Source organism: Alexandromys fortis, unplaced genomic scaffold (assembly GCF_014885135.2).
Source record: "Alexandromys fortis isolate MF-2015 unplaced genomic scaffold, M_Fortis_MF-2015_v1.1 scaffold_229, whole genome shotgun sequence".
In the NCBI taxonomy this organism is placed as follows: domain Eukaryota; kingdom Metazoa; phylum Chordata; class Mammalia; order Rodentia; family Cricetidae; genus Alexandromys; species Alexandromys fortis.
The window spans coordinates 976,117-999,104 of NW_026068122.1; the positions used below are offsets into that span (position 1 = coordinate 976,117).

At 35.9% G+C, this 22,988-nt stretch overlaps 1 protein-coding gene across 1 annotated transcript in view; it reads right to left on the reverse strand.

The window, feature by feature from the left end:
- Nucleotides 1–22,988, reverse strand: part of Ano3 (anoctamin 3) — a 292,415-nt gene that overhangs the window by 117,588 nt on the left and 151,839 nt on the right. The window contains exon 6 of the mRNA XM_050125418.1: nt 5,902–6,060. Within this exon, the coding sequence (XP_049981375.1) occupies nt 5,902–6,060 (159 nt within the window). The remainder of the gene's footprint in view (nt 1–5,901; nt 6,061–22,988) is intronic.

Sequence of the window (22,988 nt, forward strand, 5' to 3'; positions counted from 1 at the left end):
AATGTATTTGTATAAATGTTAGCTGAGGAAGAGATTTAAAAATGGCTCCATCGATAGACGGTATACCACTGCTGTCTAATTTACACCATTTCCATCACACTCATTGTCTAACTCTAATGGCAATTTCCCCTTTCTTATAGTGTTTCCTACTGCGTGCTACAAGAGAAGCCAAATGCCATGTATGTCCATGCATCTAAGTCTATATCCGGTTCACTGACGATGCACTGAACTGCTACTGTTATCTTCATTACTTTATTATTATGCTCCATTATTTTCAGATAGGATCTTACTATGTCACCTGGATCTGTTTGGAACTAGTTGTGTAGACCCAGCTGGCCTTTAAATCACAATGCTTCTGTCACAGCTTCCCGAGAGCTGAGACTGCGAATGTGTTCCACCATGCCTGGTTAGCTAAGTTAATTTGAGCCTATATTTTGTCTAACTTACACCTGAACAAGAGAAGGAAAACAGGAAATGGCAGAGTCTCATTTTCTGCAGTGGGGCACTGTGTCAGGATCCAAAATAGCACTGAGAACAGCTTGCCTCGTGCAGGTTCTTAATTCACTGCTGTCAAGCCCTTGATGTGAAATAATCTAATCACCTAAAATAAAGGGCTGCTTTGGAAGGAGGGGTTTTGCATGGCAGTGACTACCATATCTGGGTAAAATGCCAGGCTAAGCGCACACAGCGAAAATGGATCTCATTTTCATGCCTTAGCTTTAAATGTATATACATAATGAAAGATTGTTTTTCACCAGGATGAATCAATGTTGCTTATTACTTCTCAACTTAATTTCTCTTTGTTTTGCCACCATTTGACAACACAAAAGACAACTGGCTTCCTTCTCTGCTGGTAGCAGGTCAGGTGATGCTATTGGTGACAGGCTGGTGCTGTCACGGGGAGAAATCACCTTCCTCTTCAGAAGCATGAACTGCCAATCTGGGTCTATTCTGCTCACCTCCACTGAGAGCAGGTCTCTCAGAGGAACAAAACGCCCACAACTTTCACACTCCTCATTTTTACTTAATTATTCCACCCAAAATTCCCAAGGGGAAGAACATTTACTCCCAGGTGAAGAGGAGACTTGGAAATTTTGTTTTCACAAAGTTATTTTGTATGATTCGGATATAGAACAAAGAAAGAGTATTGAGTTCTCAAGGCATTTTCCACAACTGGGAGCAAGGTATATTGCTTATATGAACTGGATTATGAGACAAACCTCATAGTGACAAGTCACCTTCCTGTCCACAAAGATGTACCTTAAATACACAGCGTCTCTAGATGACACTCTCCTCTAGAATCTGGTCACACTGGCATGCAGTTTAACGACTATTTGAGATCTCTCTGCCAGACTCAGTGTTTAGCTCTGGTGCATATTTATTGATAAAACATGGGCAGATTTTCTAACCACCATATTTTAGCTAGCAAATTCATGACTTTCAATATTTTTACAAAACTGCTTATCCTTTCATCAAAACAAGCCCTAAATATTTTCAACTCAATATTTATCAAGAAAAATTGCACCCAATGTCCATCACATTTAATAGGAGAAACTGTGAAAGCTAATTAAAGTTTTAAATGTTCATAATACTGAAAAAATTTAATAGGTGAATGCTGATCACTAAATCGACATCCCTGAGCACTCAGGGCATGTGAGGGCTCTACCACTGTTCTATAGTATTAACCTTAAAACACTGAATTTGATATTTGAGAGAGTTTTGAGTATTTTCCTACCAATGGGTTTTTAATCATCATGGGATTTTATTTCAAAATATACTCAGGTTACATTCTATCTTCTCAGCCTCTTGCTTAGCAGGATAATGCAGGGTGCTGATTTTTGTAATAGTAGTGATGTAGACAGGGCTCTTAGAATCTCTGCTCTTCACTGTACTTGCCCATTATAATCCCCAGGTATGTGAATATGCAATATGACACTCCTCAACTAGATTATTATGTTACAGCCACATTTGATATCATAATGAAGTCTATTATGTGTTGTTAATATTTACAAACAACTAAAAACTCCCCTCTCTATATTCTGTCTCCTTGCATCTTCACATCACTTTGTTCCCCACCCTGGTTTTTCTTCTCTCTTGGAAACAGATTTTCTAGTGTTGTCCAGATCAAATTTAATGAGGCGTTTGCAGAGGGGGAATTATAAAAACACCCACCTCAGCTTTAACACTAGTAATATGAAATCTGGAGGAATGGGTTTCCCCAAATATTTTCCACCATTCTCATAATCAACAAGAAAACATTTATTTTAATAGGGAAATGCTAGAGAGCAAAGAGGAAATAATACTAATGATGTAATGGCTACAGTGTGCAGAGGTAGCAGGTCCGATGATATAGGTAGTTTGATTCACCTACTGACCCAGATTCTCTAGCTCTTTAGTGTGTATTAAATAAGAAAAAAAAAAGTAAAGGTTAGTTGAGAAAACCATAATTATGCAACCTAGAATGGAACATCCTCCATCCAGGAGTAACAGGAATCAGAGGGCTCGATCTTGCTATGTGCCAATGTAAACAATCAGAGACCACAAGAATAACGAAACATCCCTTTCCGTACGGAACATAACCATCTTTTTACTGCATCATGGAATTTTTCTTTGTAGTAATTCAGAGGAATAAGGAAGAAGACTCAACAACATCTGAACTTTGGCCAAGAAGACCCAATAGAACAGAGAGAAGCAGTGATCTTATCTGTTAGGATACCGGGTGTATATGTCTAGTCTCTGCACAGGCAAGTATCACCAGTAAACACAGTTGTTTGGGCTTCTATAAATATTGGGTTCCCTAGAAGCTTGTTCGGTGTTTGTAAGATTACTTAGTGAATAAAGAGGTGATGTTAGGAAGGATGGTCTGACTTGTGTGAAGTAGAAATCCCAATGAAATTAAGTGAATAAAAACACTCTACAATAGTCCTTTTTCAAAAAATACATTTTTATATGTTTAGTAACCAAGGGTAGAGATATTCTGAGTTAACAGTACCAGGTAATATAAGAAGAATATTAGATGAAAAGTTAAAATCAGAGTTTTGCTCTCCCTGTTCTGTGTCATTTGGCAGTGCATAAACTTCTCCTCACTGCGAACTCAGCGTGTTTTTGCTGTTTTGTACATATTAAAAAATTTTACCACATACAAATAAATTCAGTTATTTATGGATACATTGGATAATAGTTTAGCACTCCCTAATATGCATTACTCAAAAATTTAATTCTAAGACATGTTTTTGGGAGTGAAATATGAAAGGGATGGGATCAGAGGGTACCAGAAGAGTATCTCTGAGTCCCAAGCAACACTTTCCTAATTCTTATTAGAAAAGTATCCCTACTGCTTGTCCTGGGTTTTTGGAACCCATTCTCTTTGGTACCTTGTTCAGCCTAGATATAGTAGGGAGAGCCTTGGGCTTTCCCCAAAGCAATGTGCCTTACCCTTTCTGAGAAGTGGATGGGGGAACACGTGGGGGGAAGGGTGGAATGAGAGGGAGGGAGTGGAAACTGGGATTGGTATGTAAAATGAAAAAGATAGTTTGTTTTATTTTTTTTAAAAATAAAATAAAATAAAAAATATTCCCTCCTCCCTCTCCTCAACTTGACTCCCAGAGCTCAGCCTAGTTCTTGACTATGGATCTTTGCATCAGCTCCCATCAGTTACTGAATGAAGACTCTATGAAGGACTATTGCTATGTCCCATTTTTTAAAATAGGGTTGCTTATTTTCTTAACATTTAGCTTTTTTGTAGTTCTTTGTATATTCTAGATACTAGACCTCTGCAACTGATGAATGTATAATGAAAATGTCATATATTTACACATTGAAATATTGTTAAACTGTTAAGAAAAATATAATTGTGAAATTCACAAAAAGAAAATTACCTCAGTATTTTCCTTTTAACTTAGCATTTTTAAAATCAACTTAAAACACAACAGTTACAAGTCAACTGTTAAGATATTGAAATTTTAGCCAGCTAAAAATGGCTGACTAAACTTGTATGTTTTGATAATCTGCAGAGTCAAGGAGCTAAGACCATAGTAGATACAATAGTAATTTGTTTATGTGCATAAAACATGCTGAGAGGCAGTAGTAGATATAATAGTAATTTGCTTATGTGCATAAAACATGCTGAGAGGCAGCCAGCAGGAAACCAGCTATTAGGAAATTCTGAAAAGGAAAAGACATTTGTCTGGGTAGCAATGTGAACATTGGCCTTGATATCTATTTTCTTGGTTTTTCATTTCTTTGTTTATTTAATAATAGGGGTTTGTCTTTCTCTAATGTGATAAAATGTGATTCAGGGAAGAACCCCCAATTAGTTATCTAATATCAAGTGCTCAGCTCCAAGATCATATTCATATACATATAATGAATATGATTGAATTCCAGTTTCTACTCCCTCCCCTCCTCTCATTCCATCCTTCCCCCAACCCTTCCCCTCATCCACATCTCAGAGAGGGTAAGGCACATTGCTTTGGGAAAGCCCAAGGCTCTCCTTAACTATATCTAGGCTGAACAAGGTATTCATCCAAAGAGAATGGGTTCCAAAAACCCAGTACAAGCAGTAGGGATAATTTTCTAATAAGATTTAGCAGCATGTTGCTTGGGACTCAGAGATAACGATCTCATCCTTTTCATTTTTTCAATCCCAAAACCATGTTTTAGAATTAAATTTTTGAGTACTGCATGTTAGGGAGTACTAAACTATTATCCAATATATCCATAAATTGTATTATTAGGTTGAATTTATATATTTAGCTGTGTGTGTGTGTGTGCTTATGTGTGTATTTTTATGTGTGCATTTTTATGTGTGTGTGTGTGTGTATGTGTGTGAGTGTATAATAACAGTTAAAGAGAAAGAGGCCATGGATGTGACACAATGCAAGGGATGAATGTGAGGGACTGGATGGAGGAAAGAGAAGAGGTGATATGATGTGATATATTATAATTTCATAAAATATTAAAAAGAGAATAGTGGTGCAATTCCACTTTGGAATGAAAACTTAGCCTATTTATACTACTGTCTCTGATAACTGTTTTCATAGATTTTGGGAATATAGCTCAACCACTGTGTTTTTAATACTGTTTTAAGATCTAACAGTATTTTTCATGGGCCCATTTCAAAATTGGTTAGTTTTAGTTAGAGAGGTGCCTCAGTGATTAAAAAAGGTTACTGTTCTTTCAGAGGAATATTTCAGTTCCCAGCACCAAATGCTGTGTGGTTTACAATTGTAATTCCAGGTCCAAGGAACCCAACACCTCCAACCTCCAACAAGACCTGCACTCATGTGTATATACCCAGTCACTAGTACTCATAATAAAATTCATTAAAATAGATGTTTAAAAAACAAAATATACCATAGGCTAACTAAAATAACAAAAGTGGCAATTTTAACATCATAGAACTATGAAAAGTGTATATTTCCTCTTTTCTATGTTCTTGTTTTCATAGACCTTGATCCTTTTGTTGTTTTACCAGAAGGAAAGGAATAAATAGTTCTTTGAAAAGACTCATAAAAGCATAAAAGAAAGAGGATGATTGAGGCCAGTGCCCATACTTCTCACAATCAAACTTGCGTTTCAGCAGCTTGGCAAAAACCTCCAACACTTTTCGCTTTCCTAACATAGAATTTTCTAGTTTACATGGACACAATCATTACATATTTGGTATTCAAAACTGCAAAAATTGCCTTATCCTTTGAAAAAATATTTTATATGTACAGAAAAACGTAGATGAAAAAAGTAAATACATATTTAAATGGGACAGTACATATCTATTTTACATTTGGAAAAATGAGTATATTTTATTAAGTTCCATGGCATGGCCCATATATGCTAAAATATGACTGATAGTATCTATACCAGAATATTAGTCAAAAAAACTGATAATGAAAAAGCCTGTACCTCCTTCTCCAACATCAAGCCTTCTGCTCGCAGGTTCTTTTCAAATGTGTTTCTTTTGTCATATTGTATGTTTGTCTTCCGATAAACCAGGATATAATCGATTCGTTTTTTGCCATCTTTAAATAAGAGTCCACTGGAGGCTATGTAATTCATGTCATTCTGGAAAAGATTGGTTAACAGTGTAAGTCAGATAAACAGGCATGCTAGTTATAGGCATTAACAAATTAATACCGGAAAATAATGTGTGTGCTTTAGATGCCTACTGAAAACTATAGAAAGAAAATTGAAGCTAGTCTACAATCTACAATGGAAGACCAGCTTGCACGCCCTTAATTAGGTTTATAGTTTGATGGCCGATCCTTGAGTAGGTGTATGTCTTATTCTATAAGTCTCTGTAAAAATACCAGCTAGCATATCTTCCATACTGAGCAGACCGTGTCCAAATATAATTATTTTCATACTTCATCTTGTTCATTCGCAACTTACATTCCAAAGTTAAAGACATCAAGACTGAAGGAAATGAAACCAACATTATACCATGTATTATTTAAGACATACACAAGTCTCTGCTTTTCTAAACCGCTGTTCAATAATGCTGAGACCATGCAATAATTCTTGAATTGCCAGCACCGGGAAATGTTTACTCTTAGGATACGACTGCAAAGTGATGGAAATAGTGCACCCATTACAACTCATAGCTAGCTCATCAAGACTGGTTAAAGATGCTGAGGAGGTGGTTGTTCCGTTTGTAAAAATGCTTGCTGAGCAAGCCTCGGGAACTGAGTATGGATTGTCATAATCCATATAAAAGTCAGTCACAGAAATGAATTCCTCAGTGACCCCAACCTGCCCCAGTTTGGAAACGGGAGGAAGAGACTGGAGAGTCTTCTGACTATCTAAGGCCAGATAGCTTGGTTAATGCAGTAGCAAAAATAGTCTCAAACAAGGCGATGCTCTATAACACACATGTACAGTCCCTAAACCTACCCACAAAGCAGTTTGAAGGATCTCACATGCTGTTGCCAATATTAGAAGCTATTTTCATAAAATGGGAGATATTCAGCTAGATATTTTCTTTGCAAGATTCATCTTAAAATATTTTAATCATGCTGAGGTCCATCGACTTAGATAGTGAAGCTAAAGGCTATGTGGATGTCCATAGTCTCTGCTGCTTCCAGAGGTTATATTGGTATTCATGATCTGTGCTGGGGCTGTGTTGATATCCATGGGTCCTGCTGCTGCAGCCAGAGGCCATGATGAGATCCACAATTCATAATGTCACCAGGGACATTGTTGAGGCTCATCTTCTGTAGGATAGCTAAAGGCCATGTGATGTCTGTAGTCACTGTAGCCATGGGAAACCTGGTGAAAGTCCATGATTTTTGCTGCTACTCGCTGTTATGGGAAGGGAAGCTTCCATACTGCAGACTCATAGTTGAGAAAGAGAGGCATTGAAGACATTTACAAGCCCACCCCCAGAAAAAAAAAAAAAAACAGTCTAGACTGGAAGCCATTGAAGAAAGCAAGGGAAACTTCCCATGAATCTCCAAGGATGTCTCCAGCTAAGGCTCCTAACAATTGGATAGTTAAACTGAATTGGCCATTTCCTGTAATCAGATTAGTGTCTACCCCAATTGTCATCAGAGACCTTTCCAGCGATAGCTGATGGAAAGAGATGCAGACACCCATAGCCAAACACTTCGCCGAACTTGGGGAATTCTATAAAAGAGAGGGAGGAACGATTGTACGAGCCAGAGTGTCAAGATCATCACAAGGGAACCCACAGAAACAAGTAGCCTGGGCTAAGTAAGAGCTCACAGAGTCTGAACCAACAGCCAGGATCCTGCATGGGATCAATGTAGGCCCTCTACATATGTGAGACAGTTGTGTAGCTTGGTCTGCTTATGGGACTCACAGCAGTGGGAGCAGGGTCTGTCTGTAATGCTTTGCCTGGCTTCTGAGAACTTATTCTTCATACTGGGTTGCCTTTCCCAGCCTTAATTCAAGGGGAGGAGTTTAGTCCTACCCGAACTAGCTATTTCAAGCTTTATTGACACTCATGGGAGGTTTGCCCCTTTCTGAACAGAAACAGAGGAGGAATGAATTGAATTGCGATGGGGGGGGGGTGAAGGGAGGTAGGAGAAGGGACTGGGAGGACAGGAGGGAGGATAAACTGTGGTTGGGATGTAAAACAAAGGAATAAATTTAATAAAAATTGTAATAAAGATGCTGAAGTGTAGCTCTTCACAATAGATGGCTTCTGGTGTGTGTGTGTGTGTGTGTGTGTAAGGGAGGGGTTGGGGGAGGGAGACTCAGTTATCCTTAAGAGGTTGGCTACTGGGGAGTTTGATCAATGAGTATATTAACAACACAAATTGTCCTTGGAGGCTTTTTATTTTTTTGTCTGTTCGGGGAAAACACAATGATGGGAGTGTAGACCTAAGAGGAATGGACCGATATGTGATTGGGGTGCATTGTGTGAAATTCCTAAATGATCAATAAAATATTATGTTGCTAAAAATAGCTTAGCTAACATCCTTTAATGCTCTAAAATGCCCCTCCAACATTCCCTGTCTTAAAATCCACTAAGACTATATAGATTGTACAATCTTTTTATTATTTAGAACAATTTGAGTTTAAATATATTTTGATCATATTCTGTCTCTCCCCTAAGTTTTTCCAGATCCTCTCCCCATCCCTACCCACCCAAATTTAAGTTTTCTCAAAAAAAAAAACCCTTCAATAAAAGAACACAACACCCTAAAAACAAAATCAAAAAATAAACCATACCCTTCAACAAAACAAAAAAATCAAAACCAGAAACAAAACCTCCACCAAACTGCAACGATTTAAAAGTACACAAAGGAGTGTGGTGTCCAATTATGCATCAGTCAGCTAATCCAGAACAGGAGGCTGTCCTGGAATATTTGATATACTACGTGTCACTCTATTAAGGAAAGTCGACCCTTTATCACCCCGCAGGCTAAGTGAGAGTTCTGGTGTTAACACTTACTCTAGTGGCTAGATTTTCAAATGTTTGTTTGTTCATTCATTCATTTATACAAATATTTCTTTTGTTCATTTTAAAAAATGTATAACAAAATAAAACAGAATAAGATATAACAAAAGGTATCACCTCAAAGTTGAACAAAAAAATTACTCAAATTACAGTAGATTTCCTGATGAAGACATTTCCTGATGTCTTTCATAAGGACTCCATACCATTCTAATGCCCAAGATCATAAAGAAGAGCAAGGTTTTGAACCCAGGTGTGCATTTTTAGCTATTGTCCACTGTGTCTGCTTGTTACACAATGTTTCCTACATAGGCATTCTTGAGATGCAGACAAACTGCATAATATCTTGGGGGGGCCAACACCATTATAGACAAAGGCATGTTGAACTACCATGAAGAGCCTGGTTAGGACACATGTTTAGAAATGAGTGTCTGATGATATTAGGGAGTGGTGTCCGTGGAGAGAAAAAGCAAGAAGTCATTTAGGTGAAGGAACCGAAAGGAAGTGAATAAGAATGTCACCCTGCAACAACAGGTTATGTTTCTCAGGATCCATGATACACTCTGCTATTCAAATAGAGCAGTCTACTTATGAATTCATCTCCTAGCAACCCCCGAGCTCAAGGACAAGAATATGTGGTACATAGGTTTTTTTTTTAACGAGTAGAAAATTAGCAATATTTCAAGAAATATTTTATTAAGTAGCTTAACAGGACTATGGTGGTCACTTTTAATGTCAGCTTGCAATAAATTAGCTTCACCTATGCTATGCAGAGAGCGTTAATTGAGGAATTTTTCTGATACCTTTAATTGATGTGGAATGAGCTACCCAAAATGTGGGTGGTACTTTTTTGTAGCAGTCCAGTAAAAAATAAATAAATAAATAAAGGCCATAGCAGAAAAGAGAGCCTCTGCTTGTTGCTTGCTTAGCCTCCCCCCTTGCTCTGGCTGCTGATTCCTTTGCTGATTTTAGAATTAGTGTTTTCAGGCCTCCTCCATCCTCATCTGAGAGTCAGTGTTTCTTCTGTAATTCCCAGATTTTCTGCACCCGGTTGATACTGAAGAAGCCTTGTGGTCTGAGCAACTATCAGGTTCTTAGCTTCTCATTGTGGCACAGATGGTGGTGCTGCTTCAAAGTAAGCTGATTTAATAAATTATGTATAGATCTAGAATATATATATATATATATATGTATATTCCATTCTGTCTTTTGTGTTCCTAATCCTACCTGATACAGAGACTAGGTTATCAATACTAGCAGATACAGCAAGTTTTACATCATAATGAAAATGATAGCTATCACTTGTTGAACATTTACTTTGAAGCACACGTTTTACTAAGAGCTTCCAAAATTGTTTAATTTAATCCCATGTAGCTTTTTAGGTGCATCATGTTCTGAATACACCAAAGTTTAACAGATTCCCAGATGTCATAGAAAAGAAAACAGTTAATCCAGAAGGGCATCCACTTAGCATCTTATCTGGGGTTCTAGCAACTATGTGTAAACAAAATTTGTCTTCTCTTTCTCATTATTTATACCATTTCCCACCTCACTATGGTAACTATGATAACTTTTTAATTAGATTATTGAACCAGTCTGGCTTGCCCACTTTGTGTCCCTCTATTCCATGCCTAATACGAGGGGTGAGATACTGAGTGGTGGTCAGCACCGTGGATGAAGTCAGGTGACTTCTTCTCTCAGGTCCTCCAGAGGTTATCTATGGTGTTCCTTACTCTCAATCACTGTTTCTCTAATATTCTCTTCCTTAGCCCTTGATAGCTTCTATCGTTGTACTGAATTATTTGTGTTTTTACCAGCTGTTTTATGCTTATATAATTGGAATTTTATAAACATAAACATTCTAGTTTGTTATTCTTTCTTTGATAAAACAGATACCAAAGGTAACTTGGGGAGGAAGGATTTATTTGGCATACAGGTTACAGTTTGTTTTGGAGGAGAAGCTAAGTGAGGGAGTGATATAAGAGCTTAAAGTAGAGACTGTGAAGAAACACTGCTGATTGCCCTTTCCTCTGCTTCTGCTCAGCTACGTTCCTTACACCCCCCCCCCAAACCACCCACCTACATGTGTCACTGTCCACACTGACTGAGGTCTTCCTCTATCAATTAGCGTCAAAAAAAAAAAAAAAAAACTCTCCCACAAGCATACCTGTAGGTCGATTTGATACAGACAATTCCTCACAGTGGGTTTTCAAACCCCCCTTTTTTTCTATTTTGTTCAATGAGTAGTCCAAATATATAACTTTTAACAAGACAGACGGTAGGATCCAATGAACATTTGTAGAAAGAAAAAAGAAAAGGGAGAAGGCAGGGAGGTGTGAAAGCAATGAGAGGGAAGACCCATATGTGGCCAGGTAGCACTAACAAAAAAACTTGAAGGACAAGAAAAACTGGTGTGTTCACTTATTATCTTCTTCCCTCTACTAGAGGATCAGTGATATGAATCCACAGTGAACTTTCACACCAGCTTCATGGCACTTCAGTGTTAACAGCTTGCCTGCTACTTTGCACCCAAGCCTCAGTGGGCTCTGCATTTTAATTTTTCTTAGTTTACAGCCTCCTTCTTCAATTTAGAAAAAAAAAACCACAGCAGTTGATACTTGCAGTACTAGCAGCATATTAGGTGAAGAAGACATTCAGAAAGCCATATGAATCAAGAGATTGATTGTTACCGTTACTAACACAAAGCAGGACACTTTCAAAGAGACTTAACGTTGTTTTGATAGCAGCATGGAGTGAAAATAGAACTTTGATTATTACAGATATCTATTTCCCCATTTTTAAGTAAGTGGGTGCTAAAGTCACCCAAAGAAATCCTGCCTTATTAGAAAATTGATATCTTATTGATAAGAAGTGACCTTAAATAGTATACCCAAATGTCATCTCTGAGTAAACAAAGCCTGAAATTGCATTAACAAGTGCTACAATTCATTATCCAATCATTCTGTCAAATCTAAATAAGAAATAATGAATTTTTCCAGTTTCCCTACACACAATACAACATCAAAATCAAGATACAAGAAAGAGCAAGGCAATATCTGGATATCTTTTCTAAATCATGTGAAAGGAATTAAATATAGATTCAATATAATTAGATGACGAAGAGCATAGCATTTTATTTGAACTATGACAGTCATTAACTGAAGTATAAACTAATCGATGCTTTGATCTTTTGCTTACATGAAGACCTGAAAGAAAATTTATTGTGCTTATTATTAAATATAGATGTAAAAGTAAAACTTCAGGTATTTTTGTTTGTTTGTTATTTGAGACAAAGTTTATGTTTGTAGCCCTGGCTGTCCTGAAAATCACTCTGTAGACCAGACTGATCTCTTGAATGCTGTTATTAAAGGCATGTGCCACACTGCCTGGCATCAAGTACATTTTATAAAAAGTAATTGACAAAGTATGAAGTCAAATAATAATGATTTAGATTACTCAAGTATTTTCCAGTCAGTGTGGGATATGTTCAATTTATTTTCAAGATTTTTATATTTATTACTTCCAGGACATGGAATAAAATTAGCCTTTACTGAGAACCTGGGATGCACGTAATTTATCAAGTGTCTATTTTGGTGATTGGTTTTAATTGTCACCTTGACACAACCTAGAGTCACCTGGTTGTGATGGGAACCTCAAATAAAGAATTATTTCGGTCAAATTGACCTGTGCCCCTGTCTATGAGGAAATGTCTTGACTGATGATGGATATGAAAGGACCCAGTCCAATGTAGGCAGCACCATTGCTAGGCAGGTGGGCCTGTACTGTGTAAGAATGTTAGCTGAGCATGAGCCGGGGAACAAGCCATGAAGCAGAAAATGTAGTGGTTTGTTCTTCAGTTCTTGTTTGAGTTTAAGCCCTACCTTCCCTCAACAATGAATTACAACCTGGAAGTGTAAGCCAAGAAAAAAAATTATAGGTAGTTTTTGGTCATGGCATTCATTATAGTTCTTGAAAGGTTACTAGACATCCACTAATTTCCAACTGTTTTTAAAACAATCATGTATTTGAAAGACATGGAGCTCAGAAACTTTCAGAAAAGCTGATCTTAAAGTATAACTCAAAAATAGGTGACTTATGACTTGTATGTATGGAGAAAGAAACCTGGTGTAGGAGGTCCTTCTGTCTATGTATTGCTTTTATTGGTTAATAAATAAAGAAACTGCTTTGACCCTATAGAAGAGCAGGTCAGAACATAGGTAGGTGGGAAAAACTAATCTGAATGCTGGGAAAAAGAAGGCAGAATCAGAAGTCATGTAGCCCTGCCAGAGACAGATGCTGGATGGACCTTTTTTCTGGTAAGCCACAGCAACATGGTGATACACAGATTAATAGAGATGAGTTAAACCAAGATATAGGAGTTAGCCGGAAATATGCTTAAGCTATTGGCCAAACAGTATTGCAAATAATAGGGTTACTGAGTTATTATTTCAGGGCTAAGTAGCAGGGAACAAACAAGCAGCCTCCTACAACAGAAACCTTTACCAATAGTGGAGATTTTTCAAAGGCATTTTAAAAATAACAATGACAGTAACTGCTTTATATATGTATATATACATTTGTATGCAAAGAGTAGGATGTTTTAAAAATAGATACATCCATGAAAAAACACCTACCTGGTCTTTCACTGCCCCATAACCCACATATAGCACCAAACAAATAGCAGAAATTGAATAACAGGGTACAGTCAGAAAGAAACTGACTAATGTGCCCCAGGAGCCAGTAAGGGCTTCATTATCATGCTAAATTTAATAAATTTAGTGAAGATTATAACATAATATTAGATTATGTCATTAGTCTGTACTGATTTCTGATTATCACTTGGCCACACTTCTGAGTTAGTATAATTCAATATGATGCAATGGTTGAGGTATTTAAATCTGTATTCAAACTATTTGGGCTCCAATTAACTGAGCCTCCTGTTCATTTAGTTTAACAGTGCTCAGTCTCAATTCTACAGCTTTTAAAGCAGAGCAATAATTATACCAACTGTGAAGGATTACTACTAAGACTAAATGAGATAATGCATGAGAGACATTACTGCCTGACTTACTCTAAAAGGCCATGTTATTATAATTGGGGAATTTGGAAAATTATATGGGGCCAGGAAGATGGTCCAGCATATTAAAGTGTTTGTTGACAAGCCTGGCAACACAAGTTCCATCCTCTGAACTGGTGGAAGAATTAGGTGGAAGAAGACAGCTAAATCCTGAAAGTCGTCTTCTGACCTTTACACACACTATAGAGCAAAAGCACACACTCATAAATGTAACAAACACATGTACACAGAACTTGTATCTACTCAGTTTGTATTTGGGTATTGCTTGTTTCTCAGTGACTCAATAGCACTGTAGCTTGTAAAAAAAATTGACTTTCTCAAGATAAAGGTAGCTGGAAACATAAATAAATAATACAAAGGACACTGATTTGAACATTTTGAGCGTGGAAACAGAGAAACGGAAAAAACCAATGTCCCTTACATATGCTTATATGATGCATATCTTAATTTACTACAAAATAATTAGTAAATTCATAGTTTAGTGAAACATTGCATAATAAATATCTAAACAACTACTAATTTCAAAAATAAAACCTAAAAACCTTTTACAGAAATCTTTTTCAGATTCTTCTCTTAATCACAATGGCATCCATACTTAATTCTCAGCATAAATTTGTCTATTATGATTCTGATATTCTTTCTTTTCTTCAGTTTTAGCAACAAAGGGTACATTATTAAACATTCAGTTTATCCAAATATAAACATAAGATAATTTATCTATAGCTACTTTCATGAAATATTATAGCTGTAAAATACATTTCTGATTTTCATTCATTTGCATTTCTTTTCTTGTCATGAATTATCATAGCATATGGATACAACAGAAGCTCTATCATGCCCATGTTGATAGACATTTGACTACAACCTGTCTTAATTACTATAAAGCTAAAATAAACATCCATTTATATATCTTGCAGTTCTTGTTTAAAAATCTTTCTATTAGGTGTACCCATGAGAAAACTGTTGACTCATAATGTTTATTTTTGATCCAATATATATTGATAAACAATATTTAAATTGATTTGTGATCACTCCAAAAGCAATTTTGTGCCTTGTGAATGAATGAATACTCTGCAATTTTTCAAAACTAGGGAGTTTATATAATAGACATTTATTGGGATTTTAAATTGTATTCCCATTTCTAATAATTTTATGTCCTACATACATTATAGATAGCAAGCCCTTTGATTTGTATATATGTTAAAATTTACAATTTTTGTCTTCAGATGGATTTTCACCATTTTAAAATATACTTGAAGGTCATATCCTCAATTTTAATTTATTTGAATTTATTACATTAAAGATGCCTTGTCCTTTTTATGAAGGCATTCCTTATTCATAGATTGTGATGATTTCTTCCTCCTTAATTGTGTAGAACAAGTTTCTTCTACCCCATAAGACTGAGATCTGGGGACTGGAGAAATGGTCCTGTGTTGTACAGGTCCTGGACCAATTGATAAAGTTTTATAAGGACTCATGCAACATAAATAGCTTGCACAAGTCAAGTCTTTATTACTGAGTCTAGTTCTAGACTAAAAACTTTATTTTATTTTGTTTTGTTATCTGAGGCAGGGTTTCTCTGTGGCTTTGGTGCCTGTCCTGGAGCTAGCTCTTGTAGATCAGGCTGTCCTCTAACTCACAGAGATCCACCTGCCTCTGACTCGAGAGTGCTGGGATTAAAGGTGTGCGTCACCAGCATCCGGCTGAAGATTTTTATTTAATCACACTCAATAATATGAAAGAATAGAACATTCCCCTATGTGTAATTCCTAACTGCTGCCCATATCTGCTCCCACACACATGGACATTTTTTTTTGCAAATTTTAAATATCAGTTATCACTATGCCCATTTTAGGAATTTCTCTGCATTTTATAAAACAGGATTCAGTGAATAACACAAATACTTCCTCAAAGACAGAGGAGCAGTGCATGATTCAGGATTTCTCAGAAGACTGCAAGGCTTAGATTGGCAACGGCTCCTTAGTTTCCTTGGTTATGTGGCTCCTTTAATTCAATGTTCATGATACACAACAGACAGATTGGTTCAACTTTTCTCTACAATTTGCGTAATCATTTGGATGCTCCTAGCGCACAAGATCATTATCATATTATATGATTGTTTTTTAATCCTGTCCTAAGGGCTCTATAAAAAAATTTAAAAATCAAATATCCTTTCCATAATTTTCATTAGTGATATTAAATTTTGACCTCCTGTGTATCTTTGTGTAAGTTTAATTCTGAGTTAAGGAAGGGCAGTCTATATTTTGTTAGTCAGACACCACATTTCACCAGGACTTTTTTGCTTAGACTCCTAAATTGAATTCCCAGAGACTTGGCATGCAATTTAAATTTATTTCAGGACACAAACATCTCCCACCATTAGCTCATTATAGACCTTTTCTTATAATGAAAAATGTGTTCATATATTTCCAAAAATCCTTATTAAAATAAACTAAGAAAAGATATACTGACATTCAGAAGAAATTTATACACAGTGGAAATTTATTAAATGTTGCTCTAATTGTTAAAAATTCTGCTTCTTCTTCTAGATATTTTTTAATTTTAAAAATAGTACTGATTAGGAAGAAAATAACTTAATTTCCCAAGTCTTCTAAAGAATAAAGTATATATTAACATATATGCATTTAATTAACTCTAAATACACCAGAAATGTAATGCTGAATTTCCCGTACAAACAGTCTTTAATTATAAGCTTTAGGAATGCCAAACCTCTGACCTCAATACTGAGCAGATGCTCGGTGCTGGTAAGAATTTGGCCAGGTTCATTACCTCCAGATCACAGTGCCAGCTCCACCTCTTTTCCATATGGTATCGTCAGTAATAAAAATCATCTCCTAAGCTGCAACTAGAATGCTCACACTGGACAGCAGGGTGGCTAAGGTTCTATTCCAGATTAGGCAGAGAAAAATACAGTTTTAAAGCACCTCACTAAAAGTAACATTTAATAATAAATCATACATATGATTTCAATGTATTGTTGCTGTTATCAATGCCATAGTATCCCTTAAGGAACTTACACAACATGCCAATGATGATCTCCAATATATACTTAGTAATACTAAAATGACTGGCCATCTCATAGGTACAATGAAGCCATTTTCAAGAAATAACTGAATTTCTATTTCTGCTTTTTTATATTAGCTCTTATAATGAATAAAGCAAAAAAGTATGAAGTTAAAACATTGATAAACATTGGGTAGTTGACAATCACTTGGTCAAGTTAAGGGCAAAATATAATTCGGGGTTCAGCAGCTTACCTGAGCCCTTGATCCACTTATGGCCCTAAGGACATTTGCAGAGCCTGCCAGTGTGGGCTTTGTTTTTGAAAATTCCTAGGTGCCAGGGTTAGAAAGGAGAGTGAGTCAGATAATCCAGGCTGCAGATATTTTTAGGATGCATAGAGTAAGTGAACTTGAACTATTCAGCTATTCCCTGCTTTTGGTTCTATGCTTGTAACATATGACAGGCAAGCAGGTGCCTAAAAGAAAGGGACTCCTCAACTCAGAGTGGTCACAGAGTATACATAGCCAAATTGGATTTGTTTTCAATTTTACAACGAAAATCAAGGTGACACTTTAAAATACAGGACGACAATGAAACATGGGGGTGGCCCCAGTTCATTATTCAGTCAAAGGCTATCATTTCACTGGGTTATATAATGTGAAATGCCAAAATTACAGATTTCATTATCAAAACCTCAGCTACAATTTTTGTCTAATATCGAACACACTCATATTAGGAAAGACACAACGTTCCCAGGCAAGTTATTATCAATAGTTACATGTTTGTTAATATTCAATTATTTTGAGGAGCCAAAAAGAAAATTATCCATAATCTTTACATTAAGATGATTTTTATCTGTTGAGAATGTATCAGCTTGTGCAGAAGAAGCAAGCTCTGAGAAAGATGCATTCGTGCATCTACAGAAAAGTACTTTTCACGATCCAATGATCTTTAATTCTCTGATCCTTTTGGCTGTAAATTCCATCGCAAGGACAAAAATCGCTTAAGACATAAGAAAGAGAAAGAAGGGTCAATGAACCAGCCATGTTTTGCTAATATTATCATGCAGATGATCATGTTTTGTTTATAAAGAGTTTACTTAGAGATTCAAGACATTTTAGGAACTTGGAAAGCTGGTATTTAACATGCATTGAACTCCTAAGAACTATTTTTATACATGTGTTATTCTTTCTCAATCCAGAGTTACTTTTATTGCTGAAAGTAAGGTTTTTGCAAGGAGAAAATGATAAATTTTGAACGTGTAAGTTATAGCTCTGGAATCTTCTGTTTTATGGAGGCTGTTTTCTTATTTGAAGTTTTCATCTGTAGTATTTCTTATAAGAGACAAATCAACACAAAACCAGTCATTTTAACCATTCTTTGGCAGTAGGGAATATATTTAGCCAAATAACCATACATATGCCTGGAAATAATTTGTAGAGCTTCAGGGGTTAGTAGACTCCTGGAAGCTCATTTATGGTTTCTCTTAGGGGTTGATAGGCTGGGAAACTTTGGATTTAGCAATCCTTGTAATAATCTTGCTTGTTCTCTTATTCAAGTACTAAGCAGGCCTGTCCCTACTTGACCTCCTAGATCTGATGTGATCCAGCAGGTTTAGGGTGATATGACAATAGACAAATGAGTCTGCTTATAAACTTAAGTTCCTCTTGTCAAGATTGGTAGAAGTTAGTTAAATCATTTATGGCAAATATTCCAAGCCTTTTGGGAGCTTCCTGGCTATAACAGTATGTCTATTTGAGGAGTTCTTCAGAGATGAATGGAGGCATCAATATGTCTTCAGTTTCACATTCTAGCACTTTATATAATTCCCAACATTTTTATTTCATTGTATGCAAGTTAATTAAATTTTCAACATCTCTTTCAAATCAGCCTATTATATGAAAACCATTCCTAAACAATTTATTTATTTTTAATAAAAAAACTAAGTATGTTCATAGAGTTGTACAATGATCACAACTGCATTTTGGAAAGGTTCAATACACATAAAAGAAATTTCCATAGTCCATTAGTATTCATTCTCCATTTTCTCTTTTTCTTCTAGTCTCTGTCATTCATTGCTGGCCCTGAGGGAACACTTATGTACTTTGTGGGCATGTGTGCATACACGTGTGTGTGTGTGCCTGTTTACTTTAAAAATTGTGATGGTAGTGTTTAATGTGGATAAAGAGCTGCTAAATTGAATAACTCCCTCCAAATAGCAAAATAATAAACAGGCCAAGAAAATGAACAGATAATTCTTGAGAAGAAATAAAAAATGGCTAATGAATATTTTTAAAGTGTTCACCATACTTCACAAACACTATAATGTACACTAAAACTACTTTGTGAGTCTATAATTGTGCTGGTAGAATATCATAAAAGATATGGTACATATATAGGGAAAGAGCAACTGTTCTACACTTGTGGGTTTGAATATAACCTGGGGCAGACGCTGTGGAAATCAGTGTAGAGACCTCTTGAAACATTAAACACTGAACCTTATGGCTCAGCTATACTCCAGGTTCTACAACCAAAGTACTCTGTATAGCCCACGATCAATATATTTGCTCATTCATGTTTATTGTTGCTCTATTCACAGTATCAATGGAACAGATCCAGCCTATATGCCCATTATCCAATGATTGGATTACTCAGAACATGGTATATTCAAGCAATGGGGTTATATTTATCTGTAATGAAAAAATGATTTGTAGTAAATATGTGGTACTGAAAGTATATTAAGTGAGATAACCCAGGTTCAGAGAGATGAATATTCCATGGTATCTGTCATATGCAGATCCTAGCTTATAATGAATAGATGTGTTCATTTAGTTAGGGTTATTTGTATGTGGAGACTTGGAAACCAGACAAGAGCCTATAAGAGGGGACAGAGCAAACAATTTTAAGGGATGGAGAAGAATGTATTAGAATGCATGTTATAAGAAATTAGAAGGTAGACTCGTGGGGGAGAAAAGATACAAGTGAGTATGAGCACAGGAGTAGGCTAGGGTAATAAGGGTAGTAAAACAGGATGCAGGAAGGAGAATGAAACTATGTTAATAAAAAAATTCTTATAAATGAATCTGTTATTTTATAGGCTAGGCTAATTTAAAAAAGAAAGACTAGAAATAACCTATGTTTTAGGGTATTGGTAAAATGATTTTCCAAGTTTCTGAATAGAAATTCAATACAGTAATAAAAATCAGTCTGTTTGCAAACTTGTTTTGAACAATTTGCAAGATAAAATCTTAGATTAAAAAAGGCAACAAAAGTCAAGAAAGAGCTAACGTGAGTGACAGACGTCTGTGGTGCTAAGTGGAAAGTGGAATCATCTGTGAAGTTATTAGACAAAACACAATATGGCATTGTTCCTCACTATTCTCTCTCTTTATATAACATTATGTTTCCATATATGCAGTATTATAATATACACAAAGCGATGGGGCTATTACTTAGTAATTTTTTTTTTGAGATTGTAGTTTAAAAAAATGTAGACCTTGCTAAAGTTTTAATTTAAAATATATGAGCATTAGGTATTGTGGGTTGTTTTCTAATAGACATTAAAATTAAACCACATCATTACACTATTTAAGGAGTTAATGTGCATCTTGTAAATTATTTAAATTCTATGCCTTGTTTAACACAAAACTATAGCAACCTATTAACTAGTTAGCTTAAATAAAACTCCTGGGTTTATTTTATGTTTTCAGTGGTAAAGAGGAAGACCTGAAAGAGGTTAAATTTTTGAAATTACACAATTCCAACAAAAAAGGATATTCCAGAGGAGATCAGATGGAGATAACCCAGAGCATATGAAGTTCAGGCAGGGAGATCTATTCCCTGGGTGCTTCAAAGAACAGTGTGGAAGAAGACCAGTCCATACGCCATATGAGTATTAAAGACTGATATTAATAACCAAGGTCCAGGGAGGGCCGAGCTCAGGCCATCATCTCTATTTAATAGCTACAATATGTTCCATGAGGATACTAGTGTGGAAAACTGGGCAATGCTTCTTTGTTACTGATTAGATGATATGAATCTTTTGTAATGTACTCTAGTATAGAAGACAAAATTGTCATTCTGAAAAGAACTTTTAAGTTAATCAAAATATTGTCTGTGTTTAAGACACAACAATCCCCTAAACAGTCTATGAATTTCTTTCCAGCAAATAGTTTAGTAGAAAATAAAATGTCAGTATATGAGGAAAGAACAATCAGATTAAAAAAATGATGCCAAAGTACTATAACTCCTAAAGGCAACTGGTGGTTTGAAAGAAAATGCCCCGTAAAGGGAGAGGACACTATGAGGAGGTGTGGTCTTGTTGGAGTAGATATGGTTTTGTTGGAAAACATGTATAACTGTGGGGGTGGTCTCCTATGCTTAAGTCATATCTAGTGTTGCAATGCACTTCTTGGTGCCTGTGGATCAAGATGTAGAACTCAACTCCTTCCTCAGCACCATGTCTGCCTGCATGCCACCCACCAAGATGATAACAGACTAAACTAATGCACTGTAAATTAGCCTCAGTTAAATGGTTTCCTTTATAGGAGTTGCCATGGTCATGGTGTCTCTTAACAGCAATAGAAACACTAACTAAGGCAGCAGGCTTTATTAACTTCAAAAGAAAGAACACATAAAAGCACAAATTTAAAGTCCTCAGTAAATACTGCAGGCTATGTATTAGGTAAACAATATGGTGTCTTATAAATGTTGTGTTAAATTCCTAATTTCAACAAATAAGATTCTTTTTAAAGTAGTTAGACATAGTCAAATGCAGTCAGAAGCATAAAATGGTCATGGTCATAAAACCCTTAACATACATTTGTTAAGAAAAAGTGTGTTAAGCATTTAATTTATATTAAGAACTGTGCTTTTTTTTTTTAAAAAAAAAATCTTTGGCTGGTCCCTTCATATGAGACCAGAGCATTGAAAGAGTATGTTTTGGAGTATGGAGACTTGGGTTTGAGATTTATTTTAATTATGTGTTTGCTTATTTTCTTGCTCATCTATCATCTATCTATCTATCTATCTATCTATCTATCTATCTATCTATCTATCATCTATCTATCTATCATCTATCTATCTATCTATCTATCTATCTATCTATCTATCATCTATCTATCTATCATCTATCTATCTATCTATCTATCTATCTATCTATCTATCTATCTATCTAGACAATATTTCTCTGTATCACCATCCTGGCTGTCCTGCAACTTACTCTGTAGACCAGGATGATCTCGAAGTCACACAGTTCCGCATGCCTGTGCTTCCTGAGTGCTGGCATTAAAGCTGTACACTACCACCACTTTCCACACCATTCTACAAAGCTGTAGTTTTCCTGTTGTATTTTACCTCTTGTTATAAAAAGTCACATGATGTGGCATTTAATAACACAATCATGTCTGGGTAAAGGAGGATTGTGAGTGATTTCTTGGGACTTTGAAAACCAAGCAGAAATCTTCTAAAGGCCCTTTACAAATTAGCATGGTGTTTGGAGGGCAGTGACAACCGTGTTAAATAATGACAATTAAGAGTACAGAAGTGAGAATGCGTCTTTATAATTGAATTGAAGAAGCGCTTGGCTGATGATTTTCCTTTTTTACTAGAGCCTCTCATTCTGCTCACCTCTACCACTGTGCAGGCTTATCAGAGGAACACAGGAAATTCAAATATTAACAAGTTTGTCTACTCATTGAGACTATCTGCGTTTCTTTTGCTTATAGCAGTTCTCATTCATTAATAAAACCGTTTTATTTTGATGTTGAATATGCTGGTACCATCTACAGAATTGTAAGATGCTGTCAAAGAGCTAAGTCTGAACATCTTCTTGTTATTAAACAAATACATACTTACCTTATAAGTACTAAAAGGAAATATCTGTCTAAGATCACTTAAATATTTTGAGTTCTCTAATACGTACCTACAACTTTGGAAATATCACCAATACAATGACATCACAGAGAAAAT